Genomic DNA, 22,962 nt, shown 5'->3' with positions numbered 1-22,962 from the left:
GCTGAGGCTCTTTTAGCTACATCTGCAAAACTATGAAAAGATAAATGTACAAGGATGTTCATTGCACTACCTTTTGTAATGGCTAAAAACTGGAAATAACATAAATGCCCACCAGTTGAAGAGAGGCAAAATAATTTATGGCACAACTGTATAACGGCATAATCTATAATCTACAGCCATGAAAAAGAATGGGGTACATTTTATGTACTGATGTGGAAAGAAGTTAAGATACATTATGTTTAAAATACAAGTTGCTCAACAATTTTAGTCTGATCCCATTTGCATACATAATGTGCTGTTCACGTGTACTAATATATGTGTGTGTAGAAATGCATACACACTTATATTTGTATAAAGTTTCTGAGAGAACATATAAGAAACTGTTAATAAAGGTGACCCTGGCTGCCTCTGAGGAATAAAAATGTGAGGGAAGGTAGCTTTTGACCTTTGATTTCCTTCTGTACTGATCAAATTTTTTGCTATGTGCAGGTATTTTTATTTCTTTTAAAAGTACCTATTTCCTTGGAGCCCCTGGAGCCCATGGAGCCCCTGGCGCCCAGGGCTGGGACCAGTGTGAAGGGGCAGGTACCGGGGTCAGTACTGTAGGAGAAAACGTTCTACTCACCACTTCAAGGGGCTTTTTGATTCTTTGACTGACTTGGCCTCAGAACCTATGAAAGCTACTTTGCTTATCACTCTCTTTCACCCAGGTAGAGCACAGGACCATCAGGAGATAAATTAGAGGGGCAGATGGACCACACTCTCTGGCGGCAGCCTTAGAGAGAAGCCTCACATTTCTCCCTTCACACAGGAGCCACATGTGAGGAAGGGAAGGCTTCAGCAAAAACAAATCAGCAAGTGTTTTCCACACGCCTTCACTGTGCTGAGCACTAGCAGACTCCAAAAACAGACAGGCAGTCCCCAGCTGAAAGACTGGGCTAGGTTTCCTATGGAAATCTCCTCTACTGGCGGGCTGATTCCCAGGCTAGCCCAGTGCAAATATTCAGCACGTTCTGTGGCTTAATTCTACAGCGGTAACAGATGTACTTGCCCGAATGCTGGGGCAAGGCAAGTTCATCAGGCAGTGGTATCATGGTTAAGAGAGCAGACTCTAAGCCAGTCTGAACCTTGACTCTGCCACTTACTAGCTTTAATCCCTATGGCAAACTACTTATCGTCTCTGAGTCCCAGTTTCCCCTTCCGTAAAATGAGGATACAACAGTACCTACACTTCATAAGGTTGTTCTGAGCATTATATAAGTTAATGCATCTAAAGTGACTAAAAGAGACTGTTCAATTGCTCCTATCTTATTGTTGTTATCTTATAAAGGAGACAGAAAGAGGCATGACATTTTTTGCTCCTTCTCTGGGCTCGGAGCTAATTTTGAAATAGGCCACCTAGGAACTCCCCTGGTGGTCCAACGGTTAAGACTCAACGCTCTCAATGCAGGGGGCCCGGATTTGATCCCTGGTCATGGAACTAGATCCTGCATGCCGCAACTAAAGATCACACGTGCCACAACTGAGACCCAGTGCAGCCAAATAAATAAATTAAATATTAAAAAAAGAAAGAAATAGGCCACCTATCCCACCTTCCTCTCCACCCCTCCCACCTGCAGGGCCTTGTCCCTGGTCCCTACCCCATGCTCTGGTGCTTTCCCCCTAAGCCCACCTGTCACAGATCACCACCCCTGCCACCCCTCACCCCCTGCCTTCATCCCCAAGTACTCCATGCTCCAAGAACACTCCCCATCTTCATACCAGGCAAATTCCTGTCCCCTTAGTACCAAAGAGCTCAGCCTCCAGTTAGGAAGAAAGGACTGAGCGAAATGCCAGGGCTAATCCATTAGCCTTCTCAGGGGTGTTTGTTTTTAAGAGAGTAAAATGAATTCTGATTGGTGGAATTTCTAATCGTACATCATGTGAAAGGAACAAGCCAAACAACGTGCACGCTGGGAGCGGGGAGTGGAAAGAAGTTTCAGGCCCTTGTGGACAATCAGCTCCCCTAAGCTATTTCTGCCTTATGCAACAGATTCCTTCTCTCCATCTCTTTTTTTTTTTTTCAATTAAGATAAAATTCATATACATAAAATTCACCATTTTAAGGTATACAATTCAGTGGCTTTTAGTTTATTCACAAGGTTGTGCGACCATCACCACTACCTAATTCCAGACTATTTCATCACCCCAAAAAGAAATTCCACACACATTTGCAGTCACTCCCCAATCCTCCCTCCCCCCAGACCCTGGCAACTGCTAATCTAGTTTCTGTCTCTGTGGATTTGCCAATTCTGGAAACATATAATATGTGGCCCTTTATGTCTGACTTCTTCCACTTAATATAATGTTTATGAGACTCATCCATGTTGCAGCATGTGTCAATATTTCACTCCTTTTTATGGCTCAATAGTATTCCACTGTATAGATAATACCACATTTTGTTTATCCATCCATCAGTTGATGGAATCTCTCTCCATTTCTGAGCCCAGAGGACTCCTAAAAACACCAAAGGTTTCCCAGGAAAGCAGCTGTTCTGGAATGTCAGGGAATTCTTTCTACAAGCCCAAGAATTAAATCTAAATCTAAGACTTGGCTCCAACTCTTAGGAGAGCGCTGTCATTCACCACACTGCTCACCTTTCCCAGAGGCGGGTGCACATCAAAGAAAAAGGTGCGGTTGATATAGTAACTTCCCATTTTTCCAAAGTGGGTTTCATCCCAACTAAAAAGAAAACAGAAAGAGAAATGAAATTCTTAAAATTATCATACAACCCAAACAGCCTTAATAAAGCATGGTTAAAATTACAGTTAAAACCAAAGGTTATAAGTTTCAAGCAATTAATGAGAAAATCTGGATTAAAAAAAAAAAAAAAGCTTTGACACAAGTGATTTGAGGAAGCAAGACATCAGGCTGGTCCTTAATCTTCATTTAGACAGATGAGAAAGGCTAGCAAATACTTGCCAACCAGTTATCATAAATTTAAGTTAAATCTATACTTATTCTGTATCTTGAGTTTCTATTTATTTTAAAAAGGCAAAGAGTTTCCTATACTATAAAAAGTTTTGCAATAAGAGTTTTCTTCCAAGTCTGCTAACTTCTTCTTTTAAAAATAAATTTATTTATTTATTATTTATTTATTTTTGGCTGCACTGGGTGTTTGTGGCTGTGCACGGGCTTTCTCTAGTTGCGGGCGCTACTCTTGGTTGTGGTGCAAGGGCTCCTCATTGCAGTGGCTTCTCTTGTTGCGGAGCACGGGTGCTAGGTGCGTGGGCTTCCGTAGTTGTGGTACGTGGGCTCAGTAGTTGTGGCTCGCGGGCTCTAGAGCGCAGGCTCAGTCGTTGTGGCGCACGGGCTTAGTTGCTCCACGGCATGTGGGATCTTCCTGGACCAGGGCTCGAACCCATGTCCCCTGCCTTGGCAGGTGGATTCTTAACCACTGCGCCACCAGGGAAGCCCCAAGTCTGCTAACTTCTAACCCTAAGACTATTTTTGCTACTAGAAACTACATTACTCTTGCTGCTACAAACTACACTGTGGGCTACTGATCAGTAAGAGCCTATAGACCATGGTTGTGCCTGGAGTCTGATTTTGCTCCCAACCTTGTGATAATTAACCTGCTACCTATGAACTCACTGACCTTATTATAATGAACTAACCAGTATATAAAAAGTGAGGGCTTTCTTACTAAGTTAACAACCAGTCTAAAAACCTATCCTCATTATTTACAAATTATTTAAAAATTATCTTGCAAGTAAATAAGTGATTCTAATACACTAGCTTTTAAACACAATGCAAAAATCTTGTTCTTCTACACAACCACAGTAAACCTTTCACACCCTACACGGGGGCTTCACAGCGGCATGCTAGTAGTCCAGCAGAACCTGGCCATTTCTGTTTGTCAATCTCTCCCTGCAGCTCAGAAGAACAGTTGCTTTCTAGTGACTATCCATCCCCAGGTCAGCTTCTATAAGCAGTTATCACTGTCCTACAAAATAAGGGGCAAAACATGCTCTTACCAAAAATGTAGGGTTCTTTTTTTTGTTTGTGTGTTTTACACACTGGGTCTAATAAATAGGCAGAAGGGTAAATCTACTTCTGCGTCTGCTAAGCACATTGCTTGACATGAAATGAGGACGGTGACACGGCGATGTCAAACAGAAAAATAACTTCCAAGCAGTGTGACAAAATACATTTGCAGAAAAAAGAGAGACCCAGTCCCAGCTCCGCCACCCACTGTGGGAGCGTGACCCGGCAAAATCGCTCACCGTCTCCGGATCCCTTTTCTCATCTACGTGATGAAGACAACAACAGTACCTGCCGGTCCACCTCGCAGGGAGGTATCAGGTAACACATGGGAAAGAACTTTGCAGACTATAAAGTCCCACACGTGCTGGGCACTATTTAAACTGTCCCAACATTTGTGGTTAGTTTTGAAGTCTGTTTGGAAACATATTGATAAAGGGGTATAAGATTTTTACTTCAAGTAAAACTAGTAGCAATAGTCACACTTCCTCTTGGCTTACTGCGTGTTTGTGGTGGGACGGACGGTCTTCTCTGGCTCTCTCTTGCTCTACAGACCTTGCAGGGTACGCCAAGAACGTAAGGTCCTGGCTGCTCTTTACTCAGGCCACTTCTCAGGGTTATGCTTGCAGCAACCTTGAGGAAGACATCACGCCTCCCTCTGGGACACAGAGCAGTCTTGTTTACTGCTTATTATAAAACAGCGGATTCCCCAAGATCAACACTCCTCAGCTGTGATTCAACCCCCTGCATGTGCAGGCATTCATCCAGACCCAGGGTATCACACGGGACACTGGGGGCAAGGGGAACTGATGCCAACATACTGATGCTCATCCTGCTTGCTGTGCTGTGAGAAATAAAGGCCTTTGTCTCTGACCCAGGACTTTGTCTCCTGCCAGCATCCATAAAACACTGACAGGCTAACTCATTAGTTGGCAAGTAGCATAAAAATAAAACCCCAAACCCTGACAGTTTTGGTGACAAGCATAGGATGCTGAGTCATAGCTTTCCTTAAGAGAAAGGACAAGGGCCACGATGGACTGGGTTAGGGGATAAGAGAAGACTCCCTGGAATCTGGTAGCGAATGCTCTTGCCCAAGTGGTGGGGAAGGCAGGTAGTAAGAATCCCCCACTGTCCTGCCTATGAATGAGGTTGAGTGGAGAGAGGCAGGATTGAAACAAACCGTCTGAATGCTGCCTTGGTTACTGCCCATGGCCTTCTGGGCAAAAGGAGGAAAGGATATAATCACAACCCTGGGGCAATAAGCTAAGCAGCCCCAGCCAAAAGGCAAGATGGACACGGCTGATGAATCTAGGAGGCCCCAAAGCTTACATAAATGGTGCCAGCAGTAAGGACCTTGCTGTTCAATGCAGAACTCTGGGTAAAATGAAAACATTGAAAGGTTCCTGGGTGAGCTGTGTGCTCAAGCTGAAGGTGTGCCTTGCTTAGAGGCTCAGAGCCACTCCGTCCCTCCGTGTCCCATGATCCCTCGCCCTCTGCCACAATCTCAGCTGCTTTAAAGAGTAAGATGATTACAGGTGGGGCTAAGGTCTCCCTGTCCCTAAAGGGGACTAAAGGCCATACACACCCATCCTCGTGTGGTGGGGAACTCTGGGGAGGAGAGGGACTCAAGCTCACAGTTGTACTGGATACAGGAGCACCTACTCAATCTCTTGGAGTAGGAGGATTTGCTAGGTGCAGGGATTACCAAAGGTGCCGAGGACTGCAGGGAGGACCATAGCAGTGTGCACAGGGACTGAAAGAAAAAGCCCCTAAGCCCAGGTGCTCACCAGACACAGGAAAGCAGGCTGGGAAGAAGTGGTGCCAAGCCTGCCGGAGGGGCTGAAGGAGCAAAAAGGCCTCCTCCTGCACCCTGCATCCAGCACTCGCCACACCTCCCACCTGGGAATGGCATAACCTCTAGGTGCCTGTCATTATAGCTCCTGATGCAGGCCTATTAGACTTGTTAGTTGAAAGGGGAAAAAGCACCGAAATTCAACTGATAGGGTCTGAGCCAAGTTCCCAGCGGGGAAGGGAAGGGAAAGTGGCCTTGTGGGTAGGGCCCTTGCAACTACCGTTGTGTCTCCCACTGCTGAAGGCATAGTCATATTTATCCCATATGTGTCCAAGATTATCCCATTGACAGACTGCTACATTAGTGAGAGGTGATCCTGTCCCCTCCCAAGTGGTCCTACAGAAATAATATAAATCACAAGACGAGAAAGGGACATTACAGCTTTAAAGATGGAATTTCGGGGCAGGGGGGTTGGGGAGGGGGGCTTGGAGTGCTCCACGATAACAGCGCCATCTGCTGGACGTAGGCACCAAGTACACACCCTTTTAAAGGGGCAACTGTCAACCTACTACTAAGCTCTTGTTGAACTTGAGGGCCTGAACCATGAAGACCTTAGGACTCTTTGGCCTGATACTGTCACTTTGGAGTGGGTCAACTTGAAATCTATGGCTAACGACGGAAGGGCTCAACAAGCCTCGCTGGTGAAATGGAAGTGGTATATTCAAGAGTATAGCCGGCCTGGCCCTAGAGGCAGCTTGGGTTTTTCAAGAAGAGGTGGCAGCTGCCCCTTTGGAAGAAACTATCTTCCACTCCACCACCTGAAGCAAAGCCGCTGACTCAGTGGGGTCCTGATTCCCAGAGGTTCCTCCTAATGTTAGTGCCTGGTTCACTGATGGTTAGGCTAAATTAAAAGCACATAGTGTCCACAGGGAAGTAGCTATCATCCAGCCCTACTGACATTTCTGGAAGACCGACTGCAATAAGGGTTGATTGGCACAACGCACTGAATTGAAAGTCATCACCCTTGCCTTAGACAATACTCCTAAGGAACAGACAAGTTATATTTTTATTTACCCTTAGGCTTTTGCCATTGGCCTAATCATCTGGTGTGTCACTTGTAAGGCTATATACTAAGAAATGTAAAACACCCCTCTTCGGAGCCAAGAACTGTGGAAAAAAATCATGGCTGCCTGCCAATGGGACAATCTGGATCACTCATGTAGATGCCCCCAGTAAGGGCCAGTATTCTGATAAGACTGATTAGAATCAAGCTGCTGATCAAACCTGCACCACCCAGACTGCTGCATTGCCACCTGGATACATCAATACACCAGGCATGGAAACACATCTACCACCACGGACTGGACACAAAGTAAAGGACTATATGCCTCCAAAGCAGAAGCCATCGCTACATTGTGGTAACTTGTGACTCCTGCCAAAGGTTGGCGTGTTTGCCTTGCAGTAAAGGAAGCCACATTGCGTGGGGTATTGACCACTCCAAGGAAACTGACTGTATAAGGACTTTGCTCCGCGTTCCAGGCTGTCACTGGTGCCCCACTGCTGTTGACACCATTTAGGGTTAGTGTTGATGATGCTATTCCAGTCCAATCATCTGACTCTAGATATATCACTGCAGCCCTTGGAACTAAACTGTGTTGTGTTTTCAGCTTTCCAAACCATCTACAGTCTGACAATGGTACACCTTTTTTTTGTTTTTGCAATGTCTCAATAGCCAAAAATCTGATGACATTCCACACTCCAGACCATCCACAGGTATCGGATATTGCCAAGCACTGAACAGTCTTCTCAAAAAGATTTCTGAGTCAACTTCCCTCACCCTCCTCCTTGTTCACACACCTTAGTCAAGTAGTTTGGTCACCTAACTAGGTGTTCATCTCCTCTTGGCCACCACCTGGGTAATGATCAGAACAAAAGGGGTGGAAGGTTATAAAAACCTATTTTGAAAATTTGAGATTCTTCCTTGACTATTCCTGGGCTCGACTGGTCTCCCCTAACAGCAATTCTGGATCAGCCTGGGGGTGCGGTTGGGGATTTATGGGATTCAAACTTAATTCTAGTTCAGTCACTTGGGTTTTCCTGCTGGAGTGACGTGGTTTTAGTGCATAAAGCTCACCTGGTTGAGCACACTGCTTGTGAAGTCCCGCTACAGTGGCTCACATGGGCCAAGGTGGGAGACATAATAAGTCTCTGTCAAGTTTCTGACAGTGCCCATGACAGAAAGGTCTGGATATTAGTAGTACGCAATAACTGGAGTAAAGGTGAATTACTAGAGTGGGACATACTGATTATATGGCAGTGGGAGGAAAGAAACCACCTTTCCACCTGGGAAAGGAACATCTTAGGCCCCCTGGAAATGTAAAGAGAAGGGAAACAATTAATGCTCTCTTTGCCTCCTAGGCCCAGCACCCAGCCTGGCAAAATACTAACACGGTTCAACTAAGTCAAGTGGCAGCTGTAGCTGGCAATCTGACCTACTGCTGACTCTGTTATTCCACTATGAAATCAGAAAAACTCATGTGGACATGGCCGGTCTTGAACTATCCTCATGTCCCTGACGACATCAACATTAACTCCCAAACACGGACCTCCCTTGCATGTGCGCAAAAGCACAGACTGGCACAACCTTCTGTTAGTGTGACTGATATAAATTCATAAGCTTCTCCTGACACCCTAGGGACCCTAGGTTATGCCTTGTATAGTGATTGAGGCTGCAACTACGCAGTGACTCTCACTGCCCATGGGGCTTAACCAAATCACTGTAATGATGATCTAAATCAAATCTGATGGAAATCCAAATAAAATTTAACAAAACATCCTGAACTGGAGTGATCTGCACCCCTTCAGGTAATATATTAGAATGCAGGGAAGAATGGGCTGTGGAATGTCTTTCCACTGGGCATGGGAGTTGCTTTTTAAATGGGATAACTCATTGTAATTATTGGCAATGACATCAAAAATCAGAGGTCAGTCTAAACACCTGTGTACAGACTATAATGGATAACAGACTGGCCTTAGACTACATCTCAGCTATGTGAAATAAGACTTCCTGGTCCCTGCCCACCCCACTCCACCCTGCAACACACACAATTATTAACAGGGGGCTGGATCCAGCACCCCGGAGGGCACAGGTTAACACCACAGGTTGGCCTCACCCTGCTGCTTTGACTCCTGGTGAGAGCAGCCTGAATTAAATGTTGTATGAGACAAACTAGACAGACTGGGTCCTGCCTCAGCCAGGTGAATCTGAGTAGCCAATGGAGTTGCACATTCACGTGAAAATTTGCTAGAAGCCAAGAGAGTGTAAAATCAAGGAGTGAGACTGTTGGGAGAGACAGTCCTCCACGGGTCTCTTGTACTTCCACACATCTTGCTGGGTATGCGGAGAATGCAGGGCCTTGACTGCACTTTACCAGGGCCATTTCCCAAAGTTGTGTTTGCACCAAGCAGCCTTGAGAGATGAGGTAACATCTCTCTCCAGGACAAAAAGTACGCTTGCTTTTTGTAAATTCGCCAAGCTTGTTGCTCCTTAGCTGCAAGGCAACGCACAGTGTGTGCAGTCATCCATCTGAGCCCATAATGTCACCCCGTGGGACTTCGGAGCCATGAGAAACTGAATCCAATATGCCGATGTTCATCCTGCTTCCTCTGCTACGAGTAATAATCTTTTGACTCTGACCCAGAAGTCTCACATCTTCCGCCAGCACTCATGAAATAGTGACAAGCTAATTCATTAACTTCCAAGTAGGGTAACCCTGATAGTTTGTTAGCCTGCTTGCTTTTTAGTCAAGGAGTTCCATTTCTAACAACCTCTACACTAACTTTCTCCTCAGTGATACTGAGAAAACATGGTATCACGTCTTGGCCAAACAAATTAACCATTTTCAAACTGTATAAAAATTTTCCTCCTTCGAGCTGGAGACTTTTTAAGCTTTTTTAACGAAATTTGACTCCTGCACCTTAGTCCTACAAAATAAAGCCTTTAAGAAAATACATCCTCTGGGCTTCCCTGGTGGCGCAGTGGTTGGGGGTCTGCCTGCCAATGCAGGGGACACGGGTTCGAGCCCTGGTCTGGGAAGATCCCACATGCCGCGGAGCAACTAGGCCCGTGAGCCACAACTACTGAGCCTGCGCGTCTGGAGCCTGTGCTCCGCAACAAGAGAGGCCGCGATGGTGAGAGGCCCGCGCACCGCGATGAAGAGTGGCCCCCGCTTGCCGCAACTAGAGAAAGCCCTCGCACAGAAACGAAGACCCAACACAGTCATGAATAAATAAATAGATAAATAAAAGAACGTGAATTTCTTTAAAAAAAAAAAAAAGAAAATACATCCTCACAGGATGACCCCAGACCTGCTTCCTGGGACCCTTGTTATCATCCGTGGACACACAGGTTGTTCCGGCTCCCGAGAATGCGGTACTCAGATAGGAATGTTCCCCTCCGCGGAGGTCTGGAAATCCTGCAGATTAGGAACTCAGGCCTTAGGAAATTCTGTACTAATAATTTCCAATTCTCCTGGGTCAGTTCAAAGCACCTTTAAAAGCTACCATTTGAGAGCCAGGTGAGACGCTGCAGCATAAACTGCAAGACATGAAGACTGCTTCCTCAGATCCTAAGGAATACCACCGCCACACACCGGAGCAAAAAGGTTTCTCTCACGGAGACTGCACCTGGGCAGAGGCAACCACCCACCAGAAACCTGTTTCCCTTCCAGCGCGGCCCCGCCCCTCCGCCTGTAAATCCCGCCCTCTCTGTGCCTCCGGACCAATGAGAAGGCGCGCCCCTCCCTCCCAGTTGCCATGGTGCCTGCCCAGTCCCTCCCATCACTCACCAGATGTGCGGCGGCTGGTCCAGACGATGGAAGCGGGTGGCGAAGGACATCAGCGTCACCAGGGCCAGCAGAGCCCACCGGCCGGGCGCCTCGAAGCGCCGCGAGCTCGGAGCAGGCCGTTTGGGGCTCCGTGCTGTAGCCTCGGTGGCCACGTCCGGGCCCACGGCCCTAGCAGCCTGGGACCCACAGCGGCCCCTCCGGGACCGCAGCTCGGACCCTGCCAGGCCTCCGCCTACGGCCGGCGGCATCCTTCCCCTCCTCAGGATGGCCCTCCGGCCCGCAAGCACGCTGGGTCTTGCGAGCCGCCCCGCCAAGAAGTCACCAAGGGGCGGCTCGGGGTGCCCTGGGAAATGTAGTTCCCTGCGCCGGCAGCGGGGGGCCCTGGGAAATGTAGTTCCCTGCCCCGGCCTCTGGGCTGGAAGGGGAGTGCGGTCGCCGCCCGGGCCGCTAGGAGGCGGCTAGTCGCGCAGAGCATGACGTCCGGGCGGGCCGGGGAGAAAGCGGGCTCACGGAACTGCAATTCCCAGCAGCGCCAGGAGTGGGGGCGTGGCGGCAGGGCGGGGCAAGCTAGAAGAGACCTTAAAGCTCATTCTAGTCCAAGCCCTAGCTTTACCGAGACGAAAACGTACGTTCTGACGTGTCGGGGTCTCACTGGGCCTGAATCGTCGACGACTCGGAGAGTCGCAGGCGCGAAGTTTCCTGGCCTGGAAGAGGGGTCGCCCAGAGTGCGAGATGCAAGTGGGGAAGGTCTGTGTCACGCATCCGGGGAGAGAGGTTGTACTTAGAAACACGGAGAAATCTTGGGGGGCGGGGTCAAAGGTGAGCCGCTCGGCCCCGCCCACAGCTCCTACGGCGACTCCCAGCATGCCATGCACCGCGCTGGCACCGCTCTGCACTTGCGCGCTACCCGCTGTGGCCTGTGATCCCGAGAGTGTTGGGCGCGAAGTGCTGGGCCCTCGTGGAGAGTACCCGGCTTGGTTTGGTGGCTGTACCCTTGCTCTTCATCTGTCTCTCCACCCACCCCCAACCCCACCCGACCTGCTAGGACTTCCAAGCGTCGTCCCTCGTCTCCCTGTTCCGCACAGTCCTGCCGGTCGGCCCGGCAGGTCTTAGCAGTTAACAAATGGCCTTTCAGGGTTGTTTGCGTTTTGAGAGAGCGCCAGGGGCGAGGGGAGGCTGTGGCACTTATAGTCATCACAGTCACTTGGGGACCTTATTACCAGTTTTAATTTGCATTTCCCAGGACCGCCCCAGAACCACTGTTATCAATCTCTTTATTAAAGATTGAGAACAGCTATTGTAGCTCAAAGGAAGGTGGCCGGCCCATCAGGTGGGATATAGCATCACTTTAACAGTGTATAGCCCTCCCACTCCCAAATGGGAGTTTAGGAGTCTTTTTCGAAAATCATGTGTAAGAGATGGTTTTAAAATAAAATCTGCTAGAGGGGTGAGAATCCATATTTGAATTAAAAATAATTCCTCCAGGAGTGGTGATGAAATGGATATTTTACTTGGGCTTAAAATTTAACCCTACAAATGCAAAAAGGAACATGGGATGGTTTATGCAGTTATCATTGGTAAGAGAAAGATCAGAAACCGCCCTGCATTACATCTCCTGATGGCCCATAAGTAAGAAACCTGAGGGCAGGGCATTTACAGTGATTCTGTGGTCACCCTTAGTCCAGGTCAAAGGTGTAACATTTAGTAATTAGGTAAGGCATTTCTTTAAGGATTCTAAGCTGATGTCTGCAGCTCTCTAGTGATTCCATTCTGTTTCGGTGTCGCTGCCTCTTGGCCCCAGGGGCCCCTCCAGCCTAACCAAATAAGGAAGGGGATGCACCCTGGAACAGGGTACATCCAGTTGTAGCCAACAAACTCTTCTCCTTCCAAGGATGCCTGCTGCCTATCACTTGACCTTTGTGCCAGAACTATGTATCTTCACTTTCCCCTCGAAAATTGCCTTCAGGATAGACTGGAACTCCCAGGCTCAGGAACTAACTTGGGAGGGACTGGGTTCCCACTTGTGCCCTTGCCCCTGTAGAAGATGGAGTAGAAGATGGAGTTGGTGATGAAAGCAAGGTCAGGTAGCAGCTTGGTGAGCTGGGGCATACAGAAGGGAGAGCGAACTTGGTTGAAATGTCTGTAGTCAGAAGGATGGTAGACAAGGGTGATCTAAGAAATTCTATTGCGTTCTCCCTCATCCAAAAGGCTACATATGTGTCTGCCAAAAGATTCCTGAGTGCTAATTACTGGTAACTCTGTTCTGGGTTCTGCTTTGAAATGCTGGTGACCAAGAAGCACCAGAGAAATTAACTTTGAGTCCCCTAAACTTTAGAGGAGCGGTCACACACCCTGCTGCCTTCAGGGGCCTGAGAGTTACAAAAATGAGAGAAGTGGGCCAGGTGGGGGCCATGGAAGATCTGAGAGGGCACACCCTCTCTAAAGGGGGCCATTAATTGGCTCTGATCAATTTTGCTCCTCAGGAAACTGAGTTCACTATCTCCAGATTTTTTTTTTTTTAAGAAAAAACGGACAACAGGATTTGTATATGAAACAATGTGACTTTCAATGTTAGCAATGAATTGAAACATTTTTAAATACAATATAGACCAAACAGAACACTGTGGGCTGCTAGCTTATGACCTCAGCTTTGGAGTCAGTGAGCATATTCCCCAGCTATTTTTTTTTTTATAGATTTTTTTTTTTTGATGTGTACCATTTTTAAAGTCTTTATTGAATTTGTTACAATATTGCTTCTGGTTTTCTTTAATGTTTTTTGGTTTTTTGGCTGCAAGGCATGTGGGATCTTAGCTTCCTGACCAGGGATCGGACCCACACCCCCTGCATTGGAAGGCAAAGTCTTAACCTCTGGACCGCCAGGAAAGTTACCCCCTCTGAGTCTGGCCTGAGTTTTCCAGATGCTATTTTTATGAGATCAGCTGAGAGTCTGGAGGACTGGTGGGTGGAATGTTGAAAGAGATGGGCACCAAAGCGCAGAAAACTAGGTTTCCTGGTCTTTCTGCCACTGTTGGAAGGAAATAAGCTATCATTTTAGGGCAACCCTTCGTTTTACAGATGAGGGAGCTGAAGACTAGAGAAGGCAGGGATTTGTCCCCAGTCATGCGGGGCTAGTTCCTGTACTGGGACCAGACTCCTGATATGCCAGCTCCCAGCCCACTGCACCACATGGACTACTGCTTCAAAACCAGGCCTCGCTGTCTGCCCAGGACACCAGACCTGGCTCCACCAGGAGCATAAAAAGCTTCCCCCAGGTTAGAAAGAGATGTCGTTTCTGACCAGAGTCAAAGTTCTCCTGATGCCTGTTTAGCCCAGTTTCCCCATTGGCTCATGGGATCCACCCCTTTAGGGTTCCTCCCCCTGCCCCGCAGTTCTGTGGGAGGGGACATTCCCTGAGAGGCCAAGGGTCACCACATCCTCATGGCTGAGTCTAGCAAGGTAAGGAGGGCACTTGCAGTCTGGCTGCCCCTTTGGGGGCCCCCCGGACATCAGGAATGCATGACAGCACAGTTTGGAGCTGAGGGACCCCCACATGACTCCCTAGGCCTCTAACCCACAGAGCTCTGAGTCTGGCCTGAGTTTTCCAGACGCAGGCCTGAGGAAGGAGGCCTAGCAGGCTGGGAAGAAACAGTGCTGGCTTGGAGCCCCCTGTCTGGGAGCTGTTGCCTCCCCTCCAGTGGGCTCCTGGGGCTGAGAACCCACCAAGCATGGGTTAACATGCATCCTCGTCTTCTCTCCTCAGCCCATCCTCTTTTCCTATTTCCGAAGCTCCTGCTCATGGAGAGTTCGAATCGGTAAGAGCTGTACCTCCACTGAGAGCCGGAGTGGGGTGGTGTGGGGTGGAGGGAGGCCTGGGTGAAAAGCCTCTGTCAGACAGGGCACCAGCCACAGCATCCCCAGTCTCCTGGAGCCCTCAGCCTTGAATGGCACCTCCACCTCGGAAGTCCTCCTAGAGGAAAGGGGGGAGGGGTGTTTTTTCTCCTGGGCCTGCCACCCCTCCCACTCTGCTCTCCAAAGCCCCTTAGCAGCCATGCTTCAGGCAGGCTCACAGAATCCAGAGATCCTTGGTAACTGGCAGGCAACAGCTGGCCTTCCTCAGTTCTTATCTTATTTGATCTGGCAAATTAAACAGAGCTGGCCAGTGTCGCCCCCAGAGGCTTCAGGGAAGGAGAAACTGGGCCCTCTGGTTTAGTCCTGGTTTGACCTTTCTCTCCCTCAGCTTAAGTCAGCCTCTGCCAAGGTCATAGTCATAGCAGCTCATACAGAAAGAGAACGGTGCTGAGTGTTTTTGTGTACATGATTCCATTTAAACCGCAACAACCCTGGGAGGGAGGTATTATTATTGTCACCATTGTACAGGTGGGAAAACTGGGGCACAGGGAGGTTAGATAACTTGCCCAAGATCATGTAGCTAGTAAGAGGCAGGGCTGGAATCTGAACCAGCTAGCCTAGCTGCAGCTATTCCATGCTCTTTACTACGCTATGCTGCCTGTCAGATGGGGAAACAGGCACAGAGGCTGACGTTACTTGCCCAGGGCCACACAGCTAGCAAGTGAATGTGATGACATTTAAACCCAGGTAGCCTGCTGCCAGGAACCTGGTCCCAACTCGGAAGCCATCCTCATGACCCTCCCCCTCCCACAGTCACTTGGTATTTGCTAGAATCAGTAGGCAAGAGCACTGGGGTGCCCGAGGACACATTTCTCCAAGAAGACGCCCTCCCTGGGCCCAGAGCCTCTGCCCTGCCTGGGCCAGACCAGCAGCGTGGGCACTGTCTCTGCAGGGCCACCATGCATTGGCCTCCTGCCTGGCCCCGACCGCTTCCACTCTCCAGGGTTGAGCTGACCAGCGCTGAGGAGGAGCCCCGCGTCTCCTGGGCTGTCTGCAGACTGTGACATGTCTTGCCCTCCTCCCCTCGCTCGTTTGCCTGATACCGGCCATCACCATATTTTAATGCACAAGTGTGCACACTTACACACACAGTCTCCTCCACTAGGGTTGACCGAGTGTTTTGCCCTCACCTTGCTGGGAGGAAAGCATCAAAGGAGATGGAGAGGAAATCCAGCCACTGGGAGTCACAGCAGATGTGCTGAGGTCACCAGAGAGCCCTGATGCCTTGGAATCTGTAGTGAACAGCCCTGAGAACACAGAGAATGGATTAGAAAGGGGTTCTCCTCTAAACAGAACAAGAGTGTCCTCTGCCTGTGTGGGCCCTGCATAGTCACTGAGCACCTTCCCTTGGCCCTCAGATGACCTTTATGGGGGAATGATTGCATGTCTCCAACAAGTAAGCCCTGCTTGCCACTGGGTAAGGCCCTGCCGGGGGCAGAGATGAAGGGGACATTTCCCTGCTGTCCTCCAGGAGCCCTCAGCGGGCCAGGGCACACACCCTCATAGCACCACCTAGGGGCATGAGAGGTCCGCTGGGGATACAGAGAGTCCAGGGGCAAGAGAGGCAGAGCATCATGGCCCTGGGGGTAGGGGAGCAGGTGGTGATCCAGGAAGCTGGGAAGAAGGCGACAGGGCTACCCAGCAGTGCGGAGAAAGAAGCCTCCTTCCCTCTCGTCACCCTGGGAAGTGTGGTCAGAGGCTGTCACCGACTGTTGTCTGCTGTCTCTCCTAGCTCTGGCCTTGAAAAACATGGACTATGAGATGATAACCATCAGCCTCACAAAGGATGGGGGGCAGCAGGTAAGGAGGCTGCCCCCAGGCCACAATGTAGGAGTTAGAGGCCTTGGAGAGGGACCCGGCAGGGGGTGCAGACTTCTGCAGGCAAGAGATGAACATGCGCCCTGTGGTCCCCATGGCCAGAGGAGGCTGCTGGCTCTCCCTTGTGGGACCGGGCGGCCAGCTGTGCAGCAAGAGGAGCCATGGGAAGGGCCTAGGTTCCAGGCTCCGTGCCACAGCCTGGCTTCTCCACATCTGACTCCAGAAGTGTGGGTGGTGAGCGGGTCCTTGCCCCATGCCAGGCCCTCTGGATGTGCCTTGGTGACCACATATAAGGTGCAGGGACAAGCACATAGCCAGGCCGTTGGGATGAAACCTGTATCTCAGCAGCCACTGGGGTTCAGGATACTTCACAGATCCCCCAGGTATCACCCTGGGCCTGGGAGCCAGGGCCTTTCCCAGGGGAGGGAGGTACAGGTGGGCAGTAGGCTAGGGGCTTCCTGCTTGCCAGACTCTGCTTTAGCCAGCTCAGGCCAGGCTGCCCAGTCCACCAGGGCCTTGTCTCCACAGTTCTCTGAAGAATTCCAGGCCCTGAATCCCATGAAGCAGGTGCCAGTCCTGAAGATTGACGGAATCACCATTGGCCAGTCAGTGAGTGGCGGCTTTGGGAGGCCCCTCATGAGCGTGGTGCCCTGAGCAAGAGGACCTCACCGCTCTTCCTTGCCTGTGTCTGCCCCAGGCACCCAGCTCTTAGCAGGGACGAGGGAGGGAGGGAGGGAGGGAGGAAGGTTGCTTGCTTGCTTTGGGAAGTGAAGGGAGACTCAAGCACATGGGGGACTAAATTCTGTAGGGCAAGGGTCCAAAATGATCTCATCCTCCTGGGGAGCCTCTTGGCTTCACAGGGCTCAAGTGGAGGATGGTAAGAAGGGTAAGAAGGGGGGTGGTGACGATGGTGGTGTTGGAAGTGGGGGAGGAAGAGGAGTTTACAGTCCCCCCGTGGTCCCTGCCTCACTGCTCCCCTCCGGACAGCTGGCCATCATTGAGTACCTGGAGGAGACCCGGCCCACGCCGCGACTCCTGCCTCAGGACCCAAAGAAGAGGGCCCACGTGCGCATGATTTCCCACCTCCTGGCCAGCGGCATCCAGCCCCTGCAGGTGCGGCTCCCGTGCGCTTTCTCCCTCACGCGCCTCTCACCCTCGTATCCCCACACGCACGCGCTCTCCACGCGCGCCTTGGCCAGCCCACTGTGAGGTGCCCAGCTTGCGGGGTGACAGGAGGACAGAGGGGATTCTCAGGGACTTGGCCCTGGCCCCTGTGGCAGAGGGAGGAGGGAGGCCAGAAAGCATCCACTCCCTGGGACCCCAACCGCCTTCCAGGAAGCCCCAGGTTTCCAAGGACACGTCCGGAGTTGCCGAGGTGCGGAAAGGGCCAGGTGGCAGGGAGAGGCTGAGCAGCACATGTCCCGGCCTCCCGCCTTTAACTAGAGCAGCCTTCCTTTCACCTGTTCTGTGTCATAGATTGGGATTCTCCTAAGATTTTTTTGGTAAGATTTCACTGGTAAAACAAAAAAGTATTAAAACAATTCATCTGTTTAAAAGAAAAATTCATCTATGCTAATCCCTGACTTTGCAAATAAGGAAATAGCCCCAGAAAGGTGGAGTGACTGCAGAGTCACTCTAAGTGTGACAGACCCCCTGACTATGTACCTGTGCCCCCCCGCCCCGCCCCATGTCACTTTTTTTATTTTTTTAACAGAGGAGGTTGAAGCAGACAGACATCCAAATCTCCTGAAAGCCAATCCTGTGTGCCTCCCCCATGCTGCCCTCCCCAACCTTGCGTCACACTCCCTCTCCTCACAAGGGACCATGTCAGGGAGAAGCATTGGATGCAAGGGAGAGAGGCCTTGGGTTGTGCCTCCACCCTTACACGTCTCTGCCAGAGTGATAGGGGCCACGGAGGCAGCCAGAGAAGGTGGCCTCGGATCGTCACCTCCCTTCCACCTCAGGGCCCAGATGGGAGCTCACAGGGTCCAGGGTAGGACAGGTGTACAGCCAGGGACACATGGGAACCAAGCTCGCCTGAGGGGACTTGGCTGAGTGGGCGGGCTCAGCCTGGCTCCCAAAGCTCATTCCAGATTTTTCTTGGGCTACACAGAACTTGTCTGTCCTGAAGCAAGTGGGACAGGAGAACCAGCTGACCTGGGCCCAGCAGGCCATCAGTTCTGGCTTTAACGGTGAGTCCCTGCCCCTGTGAGCTGCCCCCTGGTGACCTCTTAGAGAAATGGCCCTCACACCGGGGGCCCTGGCATCTGGCAGCCTCCCGGGCTCTTTGGCCTTGACAGTGGCATGGATGAGGGTGGGGGGGCAGGGCCGAGGAGGCAGTGGGCTGGGCAGAATCCAACCTGGCCTCAACCCCTGGCACTTCTGGGAACCTCATGTCTGAGGCCTTTTGGAGATGGATGGCCCAACTTCCACTCCATTGTCCACTCCAGGCAGGAAGCCAAGGCCAGCAAAGCGCCAGCACATCAGCGTGAGAACTGCTGCCTTGGCCAGTGGCAGCCTTGTCCCTTCAGGGGAGGGAATGGTAGCTGAGCTTGCAGAGCACAGGGAGGCGTCATCTTATCCCCATGTGCCCATCACCTCTCTCCAGATCTGACTGCCATGTTCCCTCTAGCACACACTCCAGCCTGCCACTCAGATAGCTGCCATGTCATAGCTATGCACCAAGGCCCAGAAAGGCTGCTCTCCCCTTAGCATATTCATGTTGCTTCCCTCCAGCTCTGGAGCAGATCCTGCAGAGCACAGCGGGCAAGTACTGTGTGGGAGACGAGGTAAGCTCTCCCCTGGCCCATGAGGGTGGCCTCCTCCCTCAGGCTGCCACTGTCTTCCACTTAGACTCAGCCGCCTCCCTCCAGCCCAGGGCAGGCACAGCTCAGAGAGCTTCCTGAGGGGGCAGCTGTAGCAAGGGCGGGGAGTCAGCAACCCAAGGTCGTCCTCTCTGCGTTAAGCAGAAGTTAGCTCACGGGGAGCTTCTCAGCTCCTTCCTGGTCAGCTGCCTCAAGAGGAAGTGAGTTTCTCATTGCAGGAGGTATTCAAGTTGAAGACCTCACCTCTGAGATGAGGAGGTGGTCCAGCCATCAGATGAGGGATTAGACTAGGTGATGTCTCCATTCCCTTCCAATGCTAAGATTCTAGGATTCAGGTGCCCTTGACTCCTACAGGCTAAGGCCCTGGCTCTATGGTAATTCTGGTTCCAGAGCCCCCCACCTGCACCCAGAGGCTTTCCCTCCCTGCTGGGAGCCCTCACTAAGTGCCTGTGGTGGCAATTTTGAACAAGCACAGTAACATCCACTAAGGCAATCGAGCCTTCTCTGGCTACCCACAGAGTTGGTTGTCAGCGCAACTGCAGTGTAGCCTGGGAGAAGCGCTTCAGCTGCAGGGACAGACCCAGCCAGGCCCGGGTAGATGAGGAGGGGGTGGGGCAGTGGGGGTGGGGTAGAAGAGCCAGAAGCAGAGGGGAATGCCAGGGGCCAGCACCCCAGTACTGTCACCGGTGGGAGTCTGGGGTGCGCACCCTGATGCAAGCCCGCCCGACCCTCTTTGCAGGTGTCCATGGCTGATCTGTGCTTAGCGCCTCAGGTGGCAAATGCCGACAGGTAAGAGAGAGCCCAGCCACCCTCCCTCTTCCTCCTGGCTGCTCCCCTCAAAATGCCCAGCTCCCTCGTACAGTCAGGCCCTGACTTCATCTACTGAGGTAGCATCTCATGCAGACTCTCCCCCACTGCCCCCAGCAGCCACTGTGGCCGTAAGAGACGGGCAGAAGCCGGTGTAACACCCTTCCCATGCCCACTGCAGCCCAGGTGACACCGCATAGCCCCCGCTCCTAAGAGGAGGCGTCTCACCTGGTGGACGCCCCCGCAAGAGTCCACTCCAAGAGCCTGCTCTCCCCAGACGTGGTGTGTCTGTGCCCGGCAGTGAGCTCTGCCTCTGCTTTGCTCCATCAGCTCTTCAGGAAGGCACAGATGAGAACCTCTCTGTGGAAGGCATCGTGCTGGGCACTGTTAGGGGTATGGAAATGTGTGACACATTCCCTGCCCCTGAGAAGCTTATGACATGGGTGGGGAGATAATCTGTATATAAATGCCCAGCACTGGCCGTACACATAGTAGGTTGTATAGATAGCCATGTCCTGGAATAGGAGCAGTAGGAAACTGAGATGCCAGACGATACTGCACAAGACCTGTCCCTCCCCAGAGAGCTACCTGTGAACAAGGACACCCCACCTGGCAGGGCTGCCTTCCTAGGCCTTCCCTGGCCAGCCCCAGGGACCTCATCCAGCCCTGCCTCTGTGCTTCCCCCATTGCCCGCAGGGCAGTCTCCCTGTGCCCCTGCAGACCTTGTCTTAGGTGGATGTTTCTCTGCCACAGGTTCAAGGTGGATCTCACTCCCTACCCTACCATCAGGCGTATCAACAAGTCACTGCTGGCCTTGGAGGCCTTCCAAGTGTCTCACCCCTGCCGGCAGCCAGATACACCCCCTGAGCTGAGGGCCTAGCTCTCAAACCGTGCCCCACTGGTGCAGGGGCAGGGAGCGGGTGCAGGAGCAGAAGCTGCATGGGCTGAAGAGGCCTGGAAACGAGCGAGCTTTAACTGGGGAGGCGGAAGACCTGAACTCCTAGCCCTTGAACTTGAACTCTAGCCCTGGATTTGCCTTCCCACTGAAACTCCTCCTGCCTCAGCCCCTTCATCTGTCACATGCGGGCAGAATGGGGTGGGAGAATGCCAGGAGGCGGGTAGGCAGGAAGTCTTCATGACTGTGTCGCGGGCAGTCATGAAGATGAAGTGAACGTAGACTAGAACGTATGGCGAGTTTACCAGAGAGCCATGAGGAAGTCTGAGCCCCTTTTCCCATCCCCTCGACTGTACCTGACTCCAAAGAATGCCCACACTGAAATCTGATAATTAAACTAAAGCCCAGGCCTCCGGGTTGTTCACTTAAAGCTGAGCTGGGTTCCAGAAGGTGAACACTCTTCCTAGCTGGAATCCCTCTGCGTCTGGACCAGGAGAGAAAGCCAGCCAGCCACTTGCCCACCCTGTGGTTGGCCTGGCCCCTGGGACCTAAGGGCAAGGAAGAGAAATAAGCCCAAAAGCCTGCCTGAGAAAATCAGACAAGATCCAGAAGAGAACCTTATACCTTATCCAGGTATAAGAAGCAGGAAAGAAAGCCTCCTGTGACCAGATGAGTGCCCAGGCCTGGGAGTGGTCCCGTTGTTCACTGCCATGGCAGCACTGAGGAGACGCTGGCCCTCTCAACCCAGTCCCTCATCTTCAGGGGCAGCGTCCTCTGGACCAGCCTCAGGATTAGGTGCTTAGGATACATCCACTTGTGAGCGGTCCTGGGAGCTGGAGGCAGCCTCCTCCGTGGGCAGTATGGACAGCTACTGACCAAGCTAGCAGGAGGCCAGCCGGGTAACGGCTTACCTTGGGCTGCCCTGGAGGGAGCAGGTCCCCATGCCTGGCAGTGCTCAGCCAGAACCAGGATCACCTCGGGCAGAGATACTGTAGGGAGATGCGGGTCACTTCTGGGAGTGAAACAAGATGATTTTATGTTCCATACGTGAGATTTCATTTCCCCTGTGTGGCTGAGGTTTAAACAGGGAATTAAGATAGATGTGTCTGGTCCACATGGAAGCCACCTTTCTCAGCCATGAGTCCCTTTTCTTTAGCTCCAATCCCAGGGCACCTAGTTCTCCCCTCTCATCCTGGGCTCCTTGGTGGTCTCTCCTTCTCTCTTAGATGGCCTGGGTTCCAGGCTCTAGAATGACCAAGGTGGGCCACTCTTGTTCCCAAAGTGAGTTTGTCCTGGCAGAGCCAAGAGAGAAGCCCAGGAAGGTAGAGGGGACATAGCAATGGTGAGGGAGACTGTGCCTGCCCTGCCTGCTGCCATCTGGACCTTTTCCTCAGATTACTCCAGCCCTGCCTGGCTGCATAAGGCTCACCTGGGCTCTCACCAAGAAACCTTAGACTTGAGATAAGAGACTAATCTCCTCAGCTCAGGGATCAGTAACCAGTCACCAGACTTGGACTTTTGACATTGAAGGTGATTCAAGCTCCTGTGGATTTTAAAGAGAAAATGAACTCAGGGGAAAGCAGGGTGGCCCCATACTTCAGGCTGTGCTCCTGCAACTCCCACGGCAGTGTGCTCCCTGGCCCTGGAGAGACAATGGGGCCAGCAAGGAGCAGCGGGCAAGCTGCAGGGGCTAGGCTTGGCCAAATGGGGAGCTGCCACCACTTTCCCAGATTAAGGAGGCAGCTGGCTCTGCCTGTCACTAACATGTGCGTTTGGGAGCCCAAATGATCCAAAACAATTTCCAGTACTGCTGAGGTTACCAGGTTCCCCTACTCCTCCCTCCTCCCAGTCTCGTTTCCAGGCAACAGAGGAGCACAGAGACTTCTGGGAAGTACAGGCAGTAGATAGAATCCACATCTAGGACAAGGTACAGGCGCAGAGACAACCTGAGACCACTCCCCAGCCCTGAATGATTCTATGGGGAACTAGGTATAACGAGCGGGCGGACTGGGGTTCTTCCTAGAAGGAAACTATCTGGTGGCTGTC

The 22,962-nt window shown here is 51.5% G+C and overlaps 2 protein-coding genes across 4 annotated transcripts in view; one reads left to right on the top strand and one right to left on the bottom strand.

Moving 5' to 3' along the window:
• POMT2 (protein O-mannosyltransferase 2) overlaps positions 1 to 11,008 on the bottom strand; it is a 49,170-nt gene extending 38,162 nt beyond the window's left edge. Inside the window, exons 1-2 of one of the 2 annotated variants that reach the window (XM_068542014.1) lie at positions 10,663 to 11,008; positions 2,637 to 2,721 (exon numbers count right to left, since the gene is read on the bottom strand). In XM_068542014.1, the coding sequence (XP_068398115.1) occupies positions 2,637 to 2,721; positions 10,663 to 10,910 (333 nt within the window). In that variant the 5' untranslated portion in view covers positions 10,911 to 11,008. The remainder of the gene's footprint in view (positions 1 to 2,636; positions 2,722 to 10,662) is intronic. The other variant, XM_068542019.1, reaches the window with a different exon arrangement.
• A 220-nt stretch (positions 11,009 to 11,228) lies between these two features.
• Positions 11,229 to 21,346, top strand: GSTZ1 (glutathione S-transferase zeta 1). 2 transcript variants are annotated; one of them, XM_068542033.1, is made up of 9 exons: positions 11,229 to 11,409; positions 14,423 to 14,474; positions 16,304 to 16,371; positions 16,918 to 16,998; positions 17,377 to 17,502; positions 18,503 to 18,581; positions 19,126 to 19,178; positions 19,954 to 20,003; positions 20,775 to 21,346. In XM_068542033.1, the coding sequence occupies exons 1-9, from the start codon at positions 11,395 to 11,397 to the stop codon at positions 20,899 to 20,901; spliced, it is 651 nt and encodes a 216-aa protein (XP_068398134.1). In that variant the 5' UTR covers positions 11,229 to 11,394; the 3' UTR covers positions 20,902 to 21,346. The 2 variants fall into 2 exon arrangements, with proteins under 2 accessions (XP_068398134.1, XP_068398129.1); XM_068542028.1 differs by lacking the exon at positions 11,229 to 11,409 and adding an exon at positions 14,067 to 14,118.
• The last annotated feature ends 1,616 nt before the right edge of the window (positions 21,347 to 22,962 follow it).

This window comes from Eschrichtius robustus, chromosome 1 (assembly GCF_028021215.1).
Source record: "Eschrichtius robustus isolate mEscRob2 chromosome 1, mEscRob2.pri, whole genome shotgun sequence".
Lineage (NCBI taxonomy): Eukaryota > Metazoa > Chordata > Mammalia > Artiodactyla > Eschrichtiidae > Eschrichtius > Eschrichtius robustus.
This window is presented reverse-complemented; position numbering and strand designations above follow the sequence as displayed.